We start from the raw sequence: 20,701 nt of genomic DNA on the forward strand, positions 1-20,701 counted from the left end.
TTTCAGATGGCCCAAGTTTGATTCCCAGCGTGAGTGCCAGGCCCACAACTGCCTACAACTCCAGTTAAGGGGATCCAATGGCTGTAATGTGTACAGGCACCCAAATTCCCATGCAGAAACACACACAGACACAGTCACAGACACATACACATGTGATCAAAAATAAATCTTTAAAAGTAATAAAAAGGAAAAAAAAAAAAAAAAAAGACTGGTGAAGCCAGAGAGTGGCACGTGCTTGTGATTTCAAAACTCAAGAAGGGACAAGAAGCTCACTAGATTGGACTCCATGGTGCTTTCCAAATGAGCCAGCTGCTTCCTGTCTCCTATCCTGAGGGTTGGGGGTGGTGTGGGAGTGGGGTTCCTAAAAACTACTTCATACACTGTTACTTAAAATCATTGGCCAGAACTTAATTTCTTGTATTCTGCTTTGAGAGGGAGAATTAGAATGGCCTTCATTCTAGATGATCATGTGACCCTGAAAAACAAATGGATACAGAGACAACTATTGGTCACTGTGACCCCCTCAAGAGGAAGGGAACCCAGAGTGAAAGCTGATAGAGCGCTGTGTCACAGTATATGCAATGGCGCGGACAGACACATGACAAAAGTAGAGGAGTTGGGGGTCTATTCATTCCACATCTCAGGGTAAGATGAAGCAAGAGCATTCCTTGTCCCTGACCTCAGTGACACAGTTAAATAAGCCACCTGTCCATTCCCTTCCTCCTGCCTCCTTCCAGGGCATGAGTGCTTACTACTTTTCTACAGACTGGGTAGCATGAAATGTGGCGCCACATTTTATGGTTTGTTTAATAGATTTAATTTTTTCTTTTGAGACAGGACTTCACTGTGTAGCTAGGAACTCCATACACAGGTAAACCAGACGGGCCTTGAATTTACAAAGATCCACCTGCCTCTGCCTCCCAAGTGCTGGGACCTCACCCAGCCTAGATTTAAATTCTTTAACATCAGCACTATGATGTGAATGAGCCCTTTAAAGCTCGTCTCTAAATATAGAGACTAAATGCAACAGTATTTAGAGACCTGACTTTTAAGGGATGACAGAAGCAGGGGCATAGCTCAATTGGTACAGGGCTTTCCTAACAAGCATGAAATCCTGGGTTCAATTCCCAGCATTGTATAAACCTTTTGACCTATCCCTGCAATCCTAGCACTCAGAAGGATCAGAAGTTCAAGGTCACCTTTCAGGAACATATCAAGTTCTGGATACCCTGGGTTGTGGGAACTCCTGTCTCAACAAACAAACCAACAAGTGCCCCTATGAATGGATTAGCAGTCATTATTGTGAGAACATTATTGGTTCCCTCCCGGTGAGAGACTGGCTTTGAGCCCTATCTTACCCATGCATTTCACAAGTGCCCTTCTATTCTCAGCAGGGTGATGCAACAGAAAGACCCTCAGCCTTGGACATCTGTGCCCCTCCCTGGGGGTTTTGTTTTATGATGTGGAATGCTTCACAAACTTGTGTGCCATCTTGAGCAGGGGCCATTCTAATCTCTGTGTTGTCCCAATCCTAGTATGTTTGTTGCTGAAGTGAATGTTCTGTCCCTAGAACTTTCAAGAGATAAATTACTGTTCTGTAAAGTACCCAGCCTCAGTAGTTCTGTTATAGCAATACCACACGGACGGAAGTAAGTTTAAGTTTAGAGTACCTAGTGGGAAGAGCAGAGGTTCATTTAACTTTCCATCCTACATTTGGTTTTTCTTCTTAGTAACACCTTGCATGAGTGGTCCATTTGTGAAAGCTAGTGAACCAGTAGTGGTATATTATCAACTCAAGTTAATGCATTAGCTCAGAGTCTACTTTTTTCCTCTTCCCCCTCCCCCTCCCCTCCCCTCCCCCTCCCCTTCCCCCTCCTCCTCCTCCTTCTCCTCTTCCTCCTCTCCCTCCTCCTTCTCTTCCTTTTTCAGACAAGGTCTTACTATGTAGCTCTGACTGTCCTGAAACTCACTACGTAGACCAGGGTGGTTTCACGGAGTTCCACCTGTCTCTGCCTCCGCAGTGCCGGGATTAAGGGCGTGCATCACTGCCCCTGCCTCTGTCTGGGTCCATTCTTTGTTACACACTTTCAGTTGGTTTTGACAGAGGCTTAATGATAAGTAATCACCACCTTGGTATTGTACAGCATAGTTCACTGCCCTAAGGATTGCCTGTGTTGTATTTATCCATTTCTTGGTCCTTTTTCTCAGATTCTTAGCAACCATTGGTCTGGTTACTGTCTCCATGGTTTTTATTTTTCATAATGTCATGTAACTGAGATCTATAGTGTGTAGCTTTTACAGACTGGTTCCCTCCAACCCCAGATTGTGCTAGGGCCCTTGTAGGTATCAGGCAAAGGCTCGACCACCGAGATCATCCCTAAAACCGGTTTGCTTTCTTTTCTCTCAGGAGCTGCATCTAAGATTCCCCTCTGTTTCCTTCACTTTTGCTAATGTTCCATGGGCCAAAAACACATGGCTAAGCTCAGCACCAGTAGGGCAAGGACAAGTGCACTTCCCATGTATTACTGAACAGAAACAGAACACATTTCTATTGCAAGGTTGTAAGTAAGGCCCTGGGCTTTGCCTTCAGACTCCAAAGTATGTATTCCAAACAAGAAAGCAAGAGGGTGATTAATTAGGTAACAAACCAGGTAAGTTATGATGTGTATGTGTGTGTGTGTGTGTGTGTACAAATATAAATATAAGGCATACATGTAAGCATATTTGTATTATACGTAATACTGGGATGTGTGTGAACAATTATAAATATGAGATATACATGTAAGCATATTTATATTATAGGTGATTCTGTGTGATGTATGAGTGTACAGTAATAAACATGAGATGTACACATAAGCATATACATATATGTATATATATATATATATATACACACACATATTTATATCTGATAGGTGATTCTGGCTTTAGATTTTGTCCATGGTTCCTGTTTTATAACTTCCTCCTCAAGTCAGGTATAAAAGCTAAAATATGTCTTCTCTTAAGTAGATCATAGAAACTCCATTACGATCCCCTGCCTTTCTGACCGAGAAGCTGGCCATAAAGACCATTGTCATGTAGTATGTGATAAGGGTCTCTTCATTCCAGTGGGATCTTAACCCTGAAGGTACGGAAGCTACACAGAGAGGACCAAAAAAAAAAAAAAAAAATCTTACTAAGACAGGCCTTGCTGGACTTTCCCACCCAGTTTATTAGCAATCACACCTAGGCAATAAAGTCTCCATAAAACCCTGAAGGACAGGGTTCAGAGGGCTTCCAGGTAGCTGAGCATGTGGAGGTTTCTGCCAACTGGCAAGGATGAAGAGGGCATGGAAGTGCCACGTGGCGCCTTTCCCACTGTGCATTTTGTCATCTTTTCCATTGCTGCGTCCTTTATGATAAAACAATAAAATCCCATTCCCTTCCTGAGTTCCCTGAGCAGCTTGAACAATTAATGGAACCTAAGAAAGGAGCGGTGGAAGCTGCTGATAGGCAGATGGTCAGCGCCTACAGACAATCTGCAGCTTCCATCTGTCACTTAATGTGGAGGGGACTGAGCCCCCAACCTGGGGATCTGACGGTACCTCCAAGTAGCTGGGGTTAGAATTGAGCGGGATGAAAGGATACCTTACCCAATGGGTGACATGGCTGTGGGGAGAGATCTCTGTACCTTTTAGGGTCCTAGAAATGTTGGTTGTACTGTGAAAACAGGCAGAACAGTCTCTTTGTTTCCCTCCTTAGAATGTAGATTAAAACCCAGCTACCTTAGTCTTCACTGTTCTTAGACCCAGCTCTTAAGGTTGGACTGAGGGATGCAGACTGAGCTCAGCAAGTCCAGGGTTCTAGGGGATGCTGTGATGTAGATGTGGTAATACAGAAGTGTCATTGCACTCTGTCCCATTGTCACCATCCCATCTCTCTCCCATGACAAAAGCTTACAGCTAAGAATTTTTAGCTGAGGTGATATGCAGGAAGTGTCTACCACCTTCTTGTCCCCTCTACTTCCTATCAGGTCTCCCTCCTAGCCACCAAGAGTGTCCCTTTCAAAGTACCAGGTCCTTCTCAGCCGTTTCCACCTTCAGACCCGACATCTCCTGCAGTGATGTAGACCTTCTTAGCAATCATGATGACTGTGTGGCCACAGGAAATGGCCGTCATCATGAGGGAAGTCTACATGTATTGATGTGGCTTAATAAGAGAGAGATCATAAGTGGTGTCCTGACATCCCCAGTGTCTGGGAGGCAAAACCGTACAGCATCCAGACACTGGGATGACCACCAGTGTGGCAGGCGTAGTAACGGTCCCTCAAAGTATGCAGGTGAATCCCCACGTTAGATTAGCTGGGGAAATGCTGCTGCCTTGGCAAGGGGGACTCTGCAAATGTGATTAAGGAGTATTTTGGCTGATGCAGGTGAGTCCAGTGTAATCACTTTAAAGAGGATGCAGTAGAAGAAGAATCAGGGGAGACCAGATGGTGGAAGCAGAGCTTGGAGTGGTGTGCAGAAACACGAGCCAAGGGTGAGTGAGGGCTGCAGCAAGGTAGAGGAGTCTCCAGGAGCAGCACAGTCCTCCAGCCCATCTCACACTAGCCCACCTTCCCCGCCTTCCCCACTGTTTGAAGCCACCCAGGCTCATGGGGGGCGGAGGTGTTACCAGAACAAAAGGAAGCTGACACAGCCAGCAAGTGTTTGGGGACAGTCAGGAAACCCTCAGTCTTACTTCTACTCTTTCCCTTCCTTATGCATAGGTATATGTGTGTATATGTGCACATGTGTGTGCACATGTGTGTACATGTGTGCAGAGGTCAGAGGACAACCTCAGGTGTCATTCTCCTTTGAGATGAGTCTCTTATTGACTTGGCCCTCGCCAATTAGGCCAGACTGTCTGGACATCCTCTGGTCTCTACTCCCCTCACAGGGATGATAAATGCACACCAGCACACCCAGCATTTTTACATGGGTTCTGAAGATTGAACTTGGGTCCCTGGACTTACAGGACAAGCATCTTACTGACGGAGCCATCTCCCCACCTGGATTCTCGCTTGCCTTCATACTTCTGGCCTCTGGGATGATCATTCTCCATCTGATATGCCACACAGCAGGAAGGCCAACACATTTGGAGACAGAAGCTGACCCTTGGGGAAAGCCTTTGGCATTCATATCTTTTATTTAAATACTACTCTAACAGTTTACACTTAAATCACAGCTATAGATTGAATTCAGTCCTTCCAGGCAAATGAGAGATACCAACGTGGAGGCCCTGAGAGTGGCGGATTGCAGATGACTAGAGTCAGAAAGAGACTGTGAAGTCCTCCCACCCACTCAACAGCTGCAGTGTGTGTGGTGTGGTATCTGAGAGGGGGCCCAGCAAGTTGGGCGTGTCAAGGCACTGATGGGGCTTCTGGCTCTGCTCATGTCCTTCCTGCTGTCAAGGCTGCTGCTGATACTGGCTCTCAGTGGCCGTGTAGAAGTCATCCAGCACACTCTGGATGTATTCGAAGGTGGGCCGTTCCTCCGGGCGGTTCTTCCAGCAGCGGATCATGATACTGTAGAGCTCTTCTGGACAGTTATCTGGTCGAGGCATACGGTACCCATGCTCTAGTGCCCGAATCACCTCTGGGTTTGACATACCTGAAAAAGAGAAGTGAAATTAAATGTGTGTGTGTGTGTGTGTGTGTGAGGGAGGGGTGGCAAATGGAGCTGCAGTTATCATCTAACTGTGTGAGGAAGGGACAGAAACTAACTGTCCAATTGCTAAGTTTGTCCAGCCATCAAGACATGCCAGACCTCTTTTTTTGTTGTTGTTTTTGTTTTTGAGACAGGGTTTCTCTTTGTAGCATTGGTTGTCCTGGAACTCAGTCTGTAGACCAGGCTGGCCTCAAATTCAAACTGAAGAGATTCGCCTGCCTTTGCCTCCTGGGTGCTGGAATTAAAGGCATGCACCACCAGTATCTGGCAATGCCAGACCTCTTAAGGTGGCAGAACATTATCCAGCCTACTGTTTCTGCATCTCTTGGTCTGTTGTTTTATCTATCTATCCGTTTGTTTGTATTTATTTTTGAGACAGGGTCTTACTATGTAGCTCTGGCCATCTTAGAGCTCACTGTGTAGGCCAGCTGGTCTCAAACTCACTGAGATCCACCTGCCTTTTCTTCTGCCAGAACAAAGGGTGCAGGCTACCATGCCTACCTGGATTTTACTAGTGTACCCCCCCACACACACAAAGCCAGATTTAAGGTCACTCTGAACACGATCATTTCCTTATTCTAAGTTTACATCTGTTATCTCTAAAAACAACAATGAACTACCTATGATTACCAACTTTACTTTTATTTTTAGTATTTTTTAAAACTAAGGTGATTAGGGCTGAAGAGATGGGTCAGTGATTAAGAGCAAAACCAAAAAACTTTAAATATCTTAGTTGGACGTCCATCCTCTCTAGTGAATCACCCCAAATTTCCACAGCTTCTTCACTGTCAGGACAGCCAACCTTGGCTCTCTTTGCTTCTTTTGAAATGTGGCTCAGTTCATCAGCTTATTTCTGTTGTCTATGCCAACACCTGTCCCAGCTGCCCATGTGCCACCACCTGACCCAGGTGCCCATGTGCCACCACCTGCCCCAGGTACCCATGTGCCACCACCTGCCCCAGGTACCCATGTGCCACCACCTGCCCCAGCTGCCCATGTGCTACCACCTGCCTCAGGTGCCCATGTGCCACCACCTGCCTCAGTGTCCATGTGCCGCCACCTGCCCCAGCTGCCCGTGTGCCACCTTGATCACATACTTTCACCCATTCTCATGGAACTGAGGCCTGCCCCTCAGATTTATGTATTTATTTGTATTTTATGTGTATGAGTGTTCTTCCTCCATGTATATGTGTGCATATATATACCACGTGTATACTGGTGTCCTCATAGGCCATCACAGGACATCAGATTCCCTGGGACTAGAATGCGATAGTTGTGAGTTAGTTACCACATGGGTGCTAGGAACTGGACCCTCATTCTCTGGGAGAGCAAGTACTCTTAACCTCTGATCCACCTCTCCAGCCTCAAGTATCCACCTCTTAAAGGTAGAGATCATCCAGGTGTGATGCTGTAGACCTTTCGTCCCAGCACTTGGGAGGCAGAGGCAGATGGGTTTCTGGGACTTCAAGGACAGCCTGGTCTGTATATCAAACTTCAGGCTAGCCAGAGCTACAGAGTAAGAGTTTGTCTCAAAAAAAAAAAAAAAAAAAAAAAGTTGACTTCCTCTCAGCCTCATGCTATCCCCATGGCTTCCTAGACACTTGAGCAACACCCACAGCCATCTGCATACGCAGGCCATACCAGCTCTGGCTTCTCCAGATCTTCCCATCCACCTCCTGCTCAAATAGCTGAACTTTGATTGCTTGAGTGCAGTAAGGTATGGGAAAGAGGAGATAGCCAGCAAACCCCTTACACAAGCAGAGGGATGGTGGAGGGCAGTACCTCTGATTGCTATGAGAAAGGTGGAGAGGGACTGGGGGAAGATCAAGAGCTGAGTGTAATAGACATACTGACGAGATGGGCCATTGCCAGGTTGGGCTGGAGACACCCCTAAACTCATGTTCCTTTTCCTACCCGGGTAAGGGATCCGGCCATAGGTGACAATTTCCATCAGCAGGATACCAAAGGACCAGACATCTGACTTGATGGTGAAGGAACCAAAGTTGATGGCTTCAGGAGCTGTCCACTTGATGGGGAACTTGGCTCCTGCAGGGTTGAGCAGAGCAGAGTCACGGTGAGTCTGAGGAGCAGTGAGGGCTGGGGCTCTGCTAGGGTGAAGATATTCAGGACGGGGCACCTGCTGCCCTCTACAAATATTGATTTCCTTGCAATGTGTCCACACCCAGATCCCATGTTACCAAGGGACATTTGTCTTGAGGACAGACACTGGATCAAGGAGGATTGGAGCTGTGGATATAATGTGCGAGCTCACTCTGGGGGCTACATCCTTGATTCAGTTGCTGCCTGTTAAATGTAACGCTGATAAGTGGAAACCTAGAGGTTTTTGGGGATAAGGGATCTCTGGGGGGCTTGAGTCTAGGTTACAGCTGATACCTCACCCCATCTACTCCCCAGCTATGGCGTGCAGGAGAGGACTTCAGCTGTCGTCTGAGGTTTGCCCTAGTCGGAGTGTCCCTTCCCTATTCTTCCCTTCCTCCCTCTAGAATGGATTTGATGAGCAGTTTGTGGGTGTTTGTCTTAATTACAGTATAATTGGTGAACATGGTCTACAGGATATATAACTGCCCTTTGATTCAGGATTACGATACACTCACTGTAAGGCAAAATGCAGAAGTCAAAAATGCCTCGAACACTTAGTTACTGAACACTGTAGTTCAGCAACTGCATATCATGGCTTCTTTTTTGTTTTTTTCTGGTGATCTCTTGGCTAAATCAGAGCTGTAGCTCACTGCCCTGGCTCAGCATCATGAGGGAGGACAGTATATTGCTAGACATGGAAAGAGATCAAAATCCAAAGGGAGAGTATATTCATGCATTCATTCATTCACTCACTCACTCATTTTTATGAGACAGGCTCTCAATTCACTACATAGCCTAGATAGGATGGCCTTAATTTCCTGGTCCTTCTGCCCACTTCCCTAGTGTCTAGACTGGAGGCATGTACCACCATGCCCACCTTTGCATCATTTCTTCTCAATGCAACTATGTCTGCACCATCAGAACATTGGAGATAAATGACCAGGCTCTCGATCACTCTCTGCTGCCACCTGCTGTCCATGCCTTATCACGGCAGGAAGAAAACAGGCTGAGTGCTGAGGGGCAGGAACAGCAGTTGCCAAACTGCAGGGCTGTAGGGAAGAAGGAGCTAGAAGGCTGCAAGCAGTTCCATTTCAAAGACTTCAGCGGGACATTTGGTTTCATGGCTAGAGAGGCTAGACCACCGTCTCCGATGGCTTAATGTCCATAAGGCACATATCCCCCTAAACAGCCATAAGCCTGGGAGCCTTTCAGAGCTGGACATAAACCTGACTGGCTTCATCACAAAAGTAGCAGCACCAGAGGAAGGCCAGTCCTAGGGATAACTGAGGACACTTAGCCCTGGACTCTTGCTCCAGTCCAAACTGCCACGTTGACTCTGTTGTTGCCTTCACTTAGGGTTGGATCCTAAGTGGAAAGATGCCAGTGTCATTGCTGACACTAGCAACGGAGGCCTTTCCCCTGTGCTACTCTCTTAATGTGAGGCCCCGTCACATGATGCTAGTTTGAATTCATGCTCCCTGTCTTTTCAACTTACTGACAGCGGTGATGACACACCAGCTCGGTCGGGTCTGTTTTGTTCCCTAATTCACTTTCCATGTTACTGTGGTAGAAGATGCTTAAAGTCCTACCGCAGGCCTGAGCACCTAAAGCCCCTTTGTGTGATGAAAATGCTTGTGCTTTTAGGTGTCCCATAAAGCTATTTTTTTAAAACCATATACTGAGCCACCGCTAAGTTAAGAGACCATCTGTATGTTCTTTGGAATTCAGTGAGGCTTGTATTATGGCTGAGTAAGTGATTAAGTATTGACAAGTCTCAGCCCTAAAGGAAATATCCACATCTCTCTCTCTCTCTCTCTCTCTCTCTCTCTCTCTCTCTCTCTCTCTCTCTCTCTCTCTCACACACACACACACACACACACACACACCCTTCCCAGGCTCAGAAATCATCCAGAAAGAGGCAGTAGAGAGATTGATTGTAAAGCCATAGACAGTGGAGGAATGCTGCAAAAGAGGATTTTCTGGATGACAGGACCATAACACACCAGACCTCGAAGAAGCTATGTCTGCCTGCCCAAAACCAGCACAAGATCAACTGGACAAAATCCCAGCAGAGATGAGAAGTTGGCCTCTGAAGTCCCACCCCTAGCTGAGCAGTTGTGGCTACTAGGGGTGGGAGTGTCAGTTTTTGTCAGGGTTTGAGGACACCTCCAGCAGGAGTCAGTGCTCTCCTTCCACTACATGGATCCTGGGGCTTGAACTCAGGACCTCAAGCTTGGCAGCAGGCACTTTCACTCAGCCAATTTGCCACTCCTTTTCTTTTTAAACACTGGTCTTTTGAAATGACTAATTTTACGTGTAGGGGCATTTTGCCTGCATATATGTATGTGTACCACATGCATGTCTGGTGCCCTCAGCATCCAAAAGAGGGTGTTGGAACCATGGAACTAGGGTTAGATGATTGGGCGCCGACATATGAGTGCCAGGACCCAGGTCCTCTGCAAGAGCAGCAGCAAGTGCTCTTAACCACAGAGCCATCTCTCCAGCCCCTCCTTTCCTTTAGAGAGACAGGGTCTCCATATCCTGGGTTGGCTCCATGGTAACCCTCATCCCCCTGCATGCTGCGATTCACAGCCCAACTCTAAGTCAGCCATTTTCTTTATGTCATACTTCTCTTTTATGTGGTACTAAGGCTCAAACCCAGATCTTGAGCATGCCTGGTGGGCACTCTGCCGCCAAGCCACATCCTCAGCCACATCTAGAGAGTTCTCTCCATATCCCACTTATTCTTTACGGATTTAGATTATATATCCAACTTTTCATTTTATTTTTTGTACCTAGTTTAAACATCAAATCATAACATATCCAATGGTGTGTGTGTGTGTCACTGGAGACTGAGTCTAATACACATGTCAGGCAAGTGTTCTTCCACAGAACCACAGCCCCTTTACTTTTTATTTTGAGACAGGGTCAGTAACTACCCTGGCAGGCCTTGAACTTTTGATCTGTCTCCAGAGTAGCCTGCATTACAAGCCTGCACTTCTAGACCCAGCTAAAGTACACAGATACTTAAGGTCTGACTTTGATGATCTGTAGCTAAGTAGCCCCTTCAGAAGGCTCCTTCCAGCTATTCTGGGGCAGTACCTCCCTGCTTCAGCTAGCACTCCCCCCACCTCCCTTCACAGCTTTGTTGGTATAAGTGAATTTTACAGCTTTAATGATATATAATGCACAAGCTATAAAATCCACACATTTAAAGTGATGCTCCAATGATTTTTTTTTTTTTAAAAGACAGGGTTTCTCTGTGTAGCCCTGTCCAGGCTGTCCTGGAACTCACCCTGTAGACCAGACTAGCTTTGAATGCAGTGCTGGGAATAACGGTACAGCCACCACAGCTCCTGATGACTTTCATAATAGCGGAAGAATTGTGACTTGCACAATGTTTCATCACATGTAATCCAGCCCCATCCCTGGTGCTCAGGACCCCTTTCTTGAGTCTTCCATCCAGCCCTTGACAACCACTGTGCCATTCTGGGAATTTCATATCAAGGGTAACAGATATTGGTGCCTGGCCTCTACTTAGCATGTTCCCAAGGTTTCTGACAGTTCTCTCTGTTCTGTCACAGACACAGACACTATTCCATGGTATGGATGCTCACATGTTCTCCCTCTGATCATCAGCTGATGGACATCAGTTACAGTGTTTCAGTCTGGGGCTATCATGAATAACACTATGACCTTCATAGATGACTTTTGCCTGGTTTTGGATTCCATGATGTAGAACCTTCTGGCATCTACTCTGTTTAGATTCACTTCTTTCATCTGGATGTCACACCTCCCCTTTAGTTGCCCATGGCATCGGTGTGTGGTGTGATGGGAGTGAAGTCTATAGTCTTCTGTCAGTGAGGCCTCCACCACTGAATGCTACTCCCAGCCCCTGGTATGGGTTCTTAACTGCTGCGCGGTGCTACATTATGTGTGTGACACAGCTGATACGCACACCCTGTCTGTGGACATTTACATGGTTCTGGTTTTGTTTCCTGGGCATAGCATTACTCTCACCTCTCACTGTGACCTGTACTTGCTGAAGTCTTCCTATCGACCTGCTCTGAAATGTTCCTCTTCAAGTCTTGTGTGGTATTAACATTGGCAACCTGACAGGATCTAGAATCACCTAGGAGATGCCCCCTGGGTGTGTTTATGAAGGACTCTTTCTACATAGAGCTAATTGAGGTGGGAGGACCCATCCTGAATGTGGGTAGCACCTTCCATGGGCTGTGGACCACATGAAAAAGGAAAGATCGAGATGAACACCAGCATCTGTCTGTCTGCCTCCTGATTGATGCACGAGTCAGTCTAGGACAGATCTCTGCCCTTTCCAGGAGGGCAGCATTCCCTACCTTCCCGAGCTGTGTACTCATTGTCCTCGATGACCCGTGCCAGTCCAAAGTCAGCAATCTTACACACCAGTGATGCAGAGACTAAGATGTTGGCAGCCCGCAGGTCTCGGTGGATGTAGTTCCTCTGCTCAATGAAGGCCATGCCCTCTGAGATCTGTACCCAGAAGAGACAGTGTCATCCTCACATATTAGAAGCCCACAGAATCTGCTCCCAAAAAACTGGAAGACATCTGCATCAGCCCTGCATTTTTTTTTTTTTTTTTTTTTTTTGGTCAGAAGGATCCTGGGCTCTCAACTGGCATTGTTCTGCCTGCCTATCTTAGGGTATTCTCAAGTCCTGGCTCTGCTTGTGGGCTCTTTTAGAACATCAAACTTCTGCAGAGCCCTTTGAGATGTTCTTAAGGAACAAGCAATGTGAATGTTTCTCCAGGACCCTCTGCCCCAGGTCCATCATGAGTGTACCAGGGAGAGCTTTGATCCCACATCCACCCTCCTGGGGACAACCTCACCTCAATATTCTCTCCTCACTCTTTTTTTTTTTTTTAAAGATTTATTTATTTTAGGTTTATGAGTACATTGTTGCCGTTTTCAGATACACCAGAAGAGGGCATCAGATCTCATTACAGATGGTTGTGAGCCACCATGAGGTTGCTAGGAATTAAACTCAGGACCTCTGAAAGAGCAGTCAGTGCTCTTAACCTCTGATTCAACTCTCCAGCCCTTCTTTCCTCACTCTTACATCATCCTTATCCTCAAGCCTGGAAAATTCGCCCTCTAATCCAACAGAAATCCTCAGATTGTCTATGAGTGCCTATTAAGTCCTTTGAACAGGAGGTAGGCACAGCCATTGCAGGCATGACCACCACAGAGAAAAGGCAAGACAGGGTACCAGAGGGAGGTGCAGAAGGTTCCATTGGATGGTTGTGGAAACTGCCTGGGGGAGGTGACATTTTAGCAGAGAATGGGGCGACCACAATCATAAGTGTGTTGAATAAGAACATCGCAGGCAGGGAGACTGCCACATGCAAAGGCAGGAGGACCAGCGATCCTAGAGTAACATAGAGCCAGGTAGCTAAGCAGAGGTGGGAAAGCTGAGCTTGGGAAGGCTGAGCATCCTCGAAGGTAGGAAAGGAATTTTACTCTGAGCATGAAGAATGATAATGGCAGACTTCACGAAGCCCTTCAGTGTAGCATAACTTAAGGACCACTGTGGCTCCAAGACAGTGTGAAGAATTCTTATTCTTAAAGCTTCTGGAAGAAAGACACATGGCTGTTAGGACAAAAGAGGTGGAAGATAAACCTCCATTGTCCAGAAAGCCTCATGAACAGTTTGCAGAACTACCTTGGAGCTCTGTGAAGGCAGACTCATTGTGACCCACTTTACAGAGATGCGTGTCCTGAATGTCAGCTTCAAACCAGACTGGCTCCAGATAGTCCAGGACTGCAGAAATCTGGAGGCTTGCACCCAGGAATTATCAGATGATGTTATCTGGGGTAACCCGGAGTGGCAGAGTCTGATCAGACAGCCTAAAACAGAGCTGGCCAGTAAACGCAAAGCCGGAGGGAACCAGGTAGTGCAATTGCAAAGAATGAACAGGAGGGGGCATCAAAAGCAGTGGAAATAAGCCAAGCTTTCCGAATGAAATCTCAAGAGTGATTTTTGCCTGGAATAGAGGTTGTAGTGGAGTGAGACGGGGTCTGGAGGTCTGGAGAGCATGGGAAATTTACAGGGCATCCTCAGAAGAGCAGTTTGCGAAGTTACTAGGAAGGTACCGCAGCTTAGTTAATACAAACTGATAAACACGGCAGGCTTTTTGTTTTAAAAACAAGCAAACAAACTATGGGCTCAGGGAGGGTTAGGGTCCAGAGTCATAAATAACCAGCTCATAGCTGCATAGCATGTGACTCTTACCAACCTCTGTGCCTAGTGCTTTCCCACTGGCCGACACACCTATATCACTGGTGCTTATGTGAGCTCAATGGGGAAGGTATGCTAACTCCACTTGGGAGGCAATGAAGCATCATGGCTAAGTGGCTCCAGAGTTGGACCAGCTCAACTTGATCCCTAAGCTTGTGACTCCAAGCCTGTCTCCCAGGTCTCATAGGGAGGCTAACCCCTAAGCTTGTACCACAGACAAGGACAGTGTCTGCCATCTAGTATTCACTTGAGAGGTGGCTAGTAATGTCATCAGAGCAGCCAAGCGCCTTGCTTAGAGCCACACTGGCAGAGCTGGGGCTAACACAAACACCCTGCATGTCACTCACACCCTGGGACCTGATGGTAATAAGCTGATGTCATTTCAAAACTACCTGGCAGGTCCCCAGGTACTAGAACTTGGGTCTGCTTCCAAGGAGCATCAGGGAATCACAGAACTGGTAAGCAGATACCAGCACAGTGCTCATACGTCTATGTGTGAGTGTGTATGTGTGAGTATGTATGTGTGCGTGTGTGAGTGTGAATAAGTGTGTATGTGTCTCTAATAATATAATACTGCTCTCTGCCAACTTCAATAGGAATAGCTTTCCTTCAAGAGGAAGATCTTCTTCCCCTCTCTCTTTAAATATAATTTATTTTCAGTTTTTCAAGACAGGGTTTCTCTATGTAGCCATAGCTATCTTGGAATTCATTTTGTGGACCTTGAACTCACAGAGATCTGCTTGCCTCTGCCTTCTGAGTGCTGGGATCAGAAGTGTGTACCACCACTGCCTAGCTATTTATTTTTATTTTATGTGCACTGGTGTTTTGCCTGCCTGCATTTCTGTGTGATGGTGCTGGATCCCCAGGAGCTGGAATTGCAGACAGCTGTGAACTGCCATGTGGGTGCTGGGAATTGAACCCTGGCCCTCTGGAAGAGCCACCAGTGCTCTCAACTACTGAACCATCTCTCCAGCCCAGGAGTAGCTCTATTAAGATATATTTTAAAGCTGGGCATGGTGGCTCACGCCTTTAATCCCAGCACTTGGGAGGCAGAGGCAGGTGAATTTCTGAGTTTGAGGCCAGCCTGGTCTACAGAGTGAGTTCCAGGACAGCCAGGGCTACACAGAGAAACCCTGTCTTGAAAAAACAAAACAAAACAAAACAAAACAAAACAAAACAAAACAAAACAAAACAAAACGCCCAAGATATATTTTAAAATCTATTGTATGAAATTTTATTTCACCGATAAAGCTGAGGCTAAAAACAGATATCAAACTTGAAAGCTGCATTTGATTTAGAATATTCTTGCTGTGCAGTTGGTTGAGTGCAGATGCAGAACCCACGGATACAGACTGTTCTTCATATGATGCCAGGTTCTCTAGAGCTATAGTTATAGGCGCTTGTGAGCCACCATGTAGGTGCTAGGACTGAATCCAGGACCTCTGGAAGAGCAGCCAGTGCTCTTAACCACTGAACCATCTCTCCAGGTCCTGGGATAATTTTGTTGGTTGGTTTTGGGTGTGAGGAATGGAACCTGGGGTCTTGTACATGCCACAGAAGGACTCTACATTTGAGCTATGTCACCATCCATGTAAGTCATCCATTCTTATGTAACAGATAAAGGCTTAGTAGCCATATTCCCCAGCTGCGGGAGTTGCTCTTGCTGTAGCTTTTGACTCTTGCTCACCAGCGAAGCCCCTGCTGCTTCCATGCTTATGCTTTAGTAACAAGCCAGACTATTGTTTCCCAGAAGACCGGGCCCACTGGGATGCAAGGGTCCGGCTTGATTTCCATATGCCTCTGGCATTCAGGGCTCTGAAAATAGAGCCTCTGCTTAGACCTCCCCAGGATCTGAGCCCCTGGTATTTGCATACTCAAAAGAGCTCTGACCTGGGTCTCCGCCAAGCTCAACCCTAGGTTCAGCCGCAAATTCTCAGTTCCCACTGGGCTGTATGCCACATCCCTTTCATCTGTGCCACCGTCTGGCTCAGGCTGACCAGGCTCAGCCGTTTCGTTGCCTTTTTGGCCTTTTGAACAGGCTGTTTCTTTTTGTCTAGAACGCCTTCCTTACCCTCTCTGCATGTGTGGAATTTCTAACCCCCAGGCTCCTGGAACTAGAGACCTCTTCCTCAGTGAAGCCTTCTCTGATGGCTCCTGGACCAGGCTGTGCATTCCCACAGCACCACTGTCCACCAGGTTTCCCCTGCAGAGAGTGGAGAGCAGGAGTTGATAGAAACTGGCTGTGCATGGAATGTGGCCGTGGGGCAGGTGAGAAAGAATGTTAGCTGGCTTTGTACAACGTTGGGAACAGAACCCAGGGTGTGTGCACCCAGGAAAGCTCTGGACGACTGAACCATTTTTGTTTTGCTTATTTATTTTAAATTGGGGTTTTAAGATGTGTCCCTGAGGCTTACATAGCCCCCTTCTCTCTGCTGAATTCTTGCTCTTCAGACTCAGAGCCAGGGCCCTGGGGGGAGGTGGTGGGCCTTTAAGAGAGCCCTTCCTTTAATGCCTGTGGTCTCATCTACAAGTAAACTGCATAAAGCCAGTGAGTGGTGTTTGCCATTGTCACTATTGTGGGAGCCACCCCCTCCCTCTAATCAGCCCTGCAGCTTAGGCCAGCTGCAGAGCCTCCCTGGGCTCAGTTTCCTCATGTGAACTTCACTTTTTTTTTTTTTTTTAAATGACACACTCTGTAGCTCAAATCTAGCCTGGCCCTCCTGATCTTCCCTCTGCTTCCCGAGTGTTATGATTACAGTCATTCACCATTGTGTGCAGTTTGTACTTAAATTCTTCATACCTCCGTTTCAGGTCTGTAGGACGACGGAATGACAATTACCTTCCTACATTTGCCTGCCAGGACTCTGGGCTTGGCTGCTGTGACTGACTTTGGCCAATAGGGCATTGATAAGTCAGTGCAAAGAGAGGCTTACCCACTGCCTGCACCTTGGACAGGTCCCACTTGGAGCTCTGATACTGGGCTGTGAAGAAATACTGAGGGCTGAGAGGCTACACAGGGAGAAGTTATAAGAATGAATGTCACCTTGGACATGCTCCTCACACCACCTCAGTGCATAGAGTGCTCCATCTAGCCTGCTATAATCAGTCCAGAGAATCATGGGAAATATTCAGTGTTATCATTTCAGGCTACTAAGCCTTTATCTGTTGTATAAGAATGGATGACTTACATGGATGGTGACATAGCTCAAATGTAGAGTCCTTCTTTGGCATGTACAAGGCCCCAGGTTCCATTCCTCACACCCAAAACCAACCAACAGAATTATCCCAGGACCTGGAGAGATGGCTCAGTGGTTAAGAGCACTGGCTGCTCTTCCAGAGATCCTGGATTCAGTCCTAGCACCCACATGGTGGCTCACAAGCACCTATAACTATAGCTCTAGAGAATCTGGCACCCTCCTCTGACATCTGAGGGCACCAGACATTCATGTAGTACAGACTCATAGACAGGCAAAAGACCCATATAATAAAATTATCTTTTATGAAAAATTCCGTAGTTTTGATGTCAGCACTGTATGAGTTGGTTCATATGAAGAACAGTCTGTATACGTGGGTTCTGCATCTGCACTCAACCAACCGCACAGCAAGAATATTCTAAATCAAATGCATCTATATTCAGTGTCTATAGACTTTAAGTGGTCATTATCTCTTATACAATACAAAATAATAACTGTTTACATAGCATTTGTGTTAGATTCCATAAGCCACCTAGAGATGCTTTAAGTAGCATGCAGGGGAATGTGCCTAGGGAAAATAGTATATTTACAGTAAATATACTATTTTCTATAAGGGACTTTAGCATACAGAAGTCTTTGAGTACTTGGAGTACTGTGACTAGTCCTTGTGTGTGTGGGGAGCATGAGTATTCACACAAAAGACACAGAGCACGCAAATGATGTCACCTTTCCTGTCACCTCTCCTGACTGTCGCTGGCACAGCTCACCTGGGCTGAGAAGTCAATGAGTTTTGGCAGTGGCTGCTTGCTGCCTTCTTCACTCTTGAGAAAGTCCAGCAGGCTTCCTGCAGAGGGGAGTGAGAAGGAACATGGACTCCTTAGTGAGAAATAAGTAACAGTTTTTCATAGCAATAGAGATCTTTCCTCTTTGCAGTACAGGGACTGAACCCAGAGCCTCACACATGCTAGGCAAGAACTGAGTTACATCTCCAGCCAACCTCCTCCTCCTCCTCCTCCTCCTCCTCCTCCTCCTCCTCCTCCTCCTTCTCCTCCTTTCTCTTGTTTGTTTTTTGAGACAAAGCTTCTCTGTGTCATCCTGGCTGTCCTGAAAGTCGATTTGTAGACCAGCCTGGCCGGCCTTGAACTCACAAAGAGATCTGCCTGCCTCTGCCTCTCAAGTTCTGTGATTAAAGGCAAGCCGGGTATGACTTTCTTCTTGAGCTAGTGCCTTGTTATATTGTTCAGACTGGTCTCTGATTCCCAGGCTCCAGCTATTTTTCCACTTTAGCTAGTAGATTAGTCTCGCCTCCCAGCATTTATCCCTGCCCAGCTGCAGTGCTAGTTAAAGACACATCTACTTATTGCTTCTAGTGTCTGAGTGCTACAGCTTGAATTTTTCTGAAAGGACTTTTTAGTTGCTTTGGTTGATGCAGCCCCATGGACCTGGGTGTCCAGGGCTTGGCTTTAGAAAGCTGGCTGGTTGTAGATTTGTAGACTTGAAAAGTAGAAAAAGCTTTGAGTTTTCAAGTCACATTGGATGTTGTATGAGATGTTTATCCAGAAATGACCAGGGACTGAAAATGACTATAAACCAGCTATTCTAAAACTAACTAACTAACTAACTAACTAACTAACTAACTCTGAGAAGCCAGGTGTGGAGACACACATCTGTAATCCCAGCACTTGAGAGGCTGAGGCAGGACAGCTACGAGATTGAGGCTAGCCTGGGCTACATAATGAGTGCCAGGACAACCTGGGCTACAGAGTGGAATCCTTTCTCAAACATTCCTGAAATATGCTGAATAATCCCAAGGTACAGTGGCCCAAAGCTAAGTAGCCTGAAGTGACAACATGAACATTGTCATGATTCTGTGGGTTGGTCATAGCAGAACCAACCACACTGTGAAGTGAGGTGACACAGGTGGAACATTCAAGATGAAGTGGCACCTTTATGGTCTTTCTCCATGTGTCTTCTTGTCCCTTAGAACTTGGAGCAAGACTTCTTTACAGCCCAGCACTGAGGTTCCCAGGTATGAGTCACAAGGAAGCCATGTGATTCCTTTGTCGCCCAGAGGCTCTGCAGCCCCTGCCCCTCCTCTCCACCAAGCTCCCTTCACAGGATTGCACTCTGCCAGCCAGAAGGCTGGAGTGTAGGTGCTCTGAGGTGGATGTGCCAGAAGAGCCACACCAAGGTCATCTTGGAGACCGAAAGGGGTCAGCTTGGGCCACACTCTATCCCCGCCCCCGCACCTTTGGCCATGAACTCCGTGACAATAAAGATGGGCTCCTGAGAGACCACAGCGTGTAGCTTCACCAGTTTGTCATGCTGCAGCGACTTCATCAGGTTGGCCTCAGCCAGGAAGGCCTCCACAGACATGCTCCCTGGCTTCATTGTCTTCACCGCCACTTTGGTGTGCTTGTTGTAGGTGGCTGGGGAAAGCATGGAGCACGGAGGGTGGTTAGGACCCAGCAGCCCTGGAGGAGCCCTCCCTGCCCATCTTAAGCCTTTAAGACAGAGAGAGGGCACAGTTGTGGCCTGGACACCGGTTCCCTGTCTAGCTGAGTACAACTGAAACACCTAAGTTCTCTGGGCTGTCTTCCTCACCCACTAAGTGGAAGGGATAAGCTCTCACTGAAGGGCTATTTGCAAGACTATAAAATCCTGGGCTTGGGGCACACGTCTGTCATTCTAGACACTTGTCACTCTCAAGACAGTGAAGTAGGAGGACTGGTGGCTCCAGGCCATCCCATGACTCAGAAGACAAGGGTTGAGACTGGTGCTCAATGGCACAGAACTTGCTTAGAGCATACAGGATACTGAGTTTAATCCCTGGGTACTAACTAACCCTTAAGCTACCAGTTAGACTGCAACACAAGCCTGCATAGTGTGTAAGCTTAACGCTGCCTTGAAACAATTACCATATCCATTATGCCCCGTAGGCTCTGCTTGGCCTGATCACACCTACTTTTCTATCCTTGTCATTCACTAAGGTCACTTCTGATACATGCTCAAACTAGAGACTGAACCAGAGTCTCATACTAGGAAAGTGCACTGACACTGAGCTATATCCCAGCCCCCTTCTCACGTTTTATTTTGAAGCAGGGTCTTACTAAGTTGTTCAGGTTGGCCTTGAACTTGAGTCCTCCTGTCCCAATATATAGCTGGGATGGTAGGCATATATCACTAGGCCTGACTCAATAAATTCACTCTTGCTTTCTTTTTAAAAAATAATAAAATAAATTACTCTGTCTCTCTGTCTCTCTCTGTGTTTCTCTCTCTGTGTTTCTCTCTCTGTCTCTGTCTGTCTGTCTGTCTCTCTCTCTGTGTATGGTGTCTGTGTGTGCACATGTATGTAGGTCAGAGGATGATCTTTACCAGCAGTTCCCTCTTTTCAGTGTGGGTTTCTGGGTTTGAACTCAGATCATCAGGTGTTTGCAGCAAGCC

At 46.8% G+C, this 20,701-nt stretch overlaps 1 protein-coding gene and 1 non-coding gene across 3 annotated transcripts in view; both read right to left on the bottom strand.

The window, feature by feature from the left end:
* Positions 1-1,456: 1,456 nt before the first annotated feature.
* On the bottom strand, positions 1,457-1,559 carry LOC147005755 (U6 spliceosomal RNA). Its single transcript, XR_015046577.1, has one exon. It is a non-coding gene; the product is annotated as a U6 spliceosomal RNA (small nuclear RNA).
* A 3,586-nt stretch (positions 1,560-5,145) lies between these two features.
* The window catches only part of Hck (HCK proto-oncogene, Src family tyrosine kinase), a 42,524-nt gene continuing 26,968 nt past the window's right edge, over positions 5,146-20,701 (bottom strand). The window contains exons 9-13 of one of the 2 annotated variants that reach the window (XM_021181500.2): positions 19,507-19,686; positions 18,025-18,101; positions 12,146-12,299; positions 7,602-7,733; positions 5,146-5,630 (exon numbers count right to left, since the gene is read on the bottom strand). In XM_021181500.2, coding sequence (XP_021037159.2) covers positions 5,428-5,630; positions 7,602-7,733; positions 12,146-12,299; positions 18,025-18,101; positions 19,507-19,686 — 746 coding nt within the window. In that variant the 3' untranslated portion in view covers positions 5,146-5,427. The remainder of the gene's footprint in view (positions 5,631-7,601; positions 7,734-12,145; positions 12,300-18,024; positions 18,102-19,506; positions 19,687-20,701) is intronic. The other variant, XM_029474708.2, reaches the window with a different exon arrangement.

This window comes from Mus caroli, unplaced genomic scaffold, assembly GCF_978045245.1.
Source record: "Mus caroli unplaced genomic scaffold, Mus_caroli_1 scaffold_2, whole genome shotgun sequence".
Classification (NCBI taxonomy): Eukaryota; Metazoa; Chordata; class Mammalia; order Rodentia; family Muridae; genus Mus; species Mus caroli.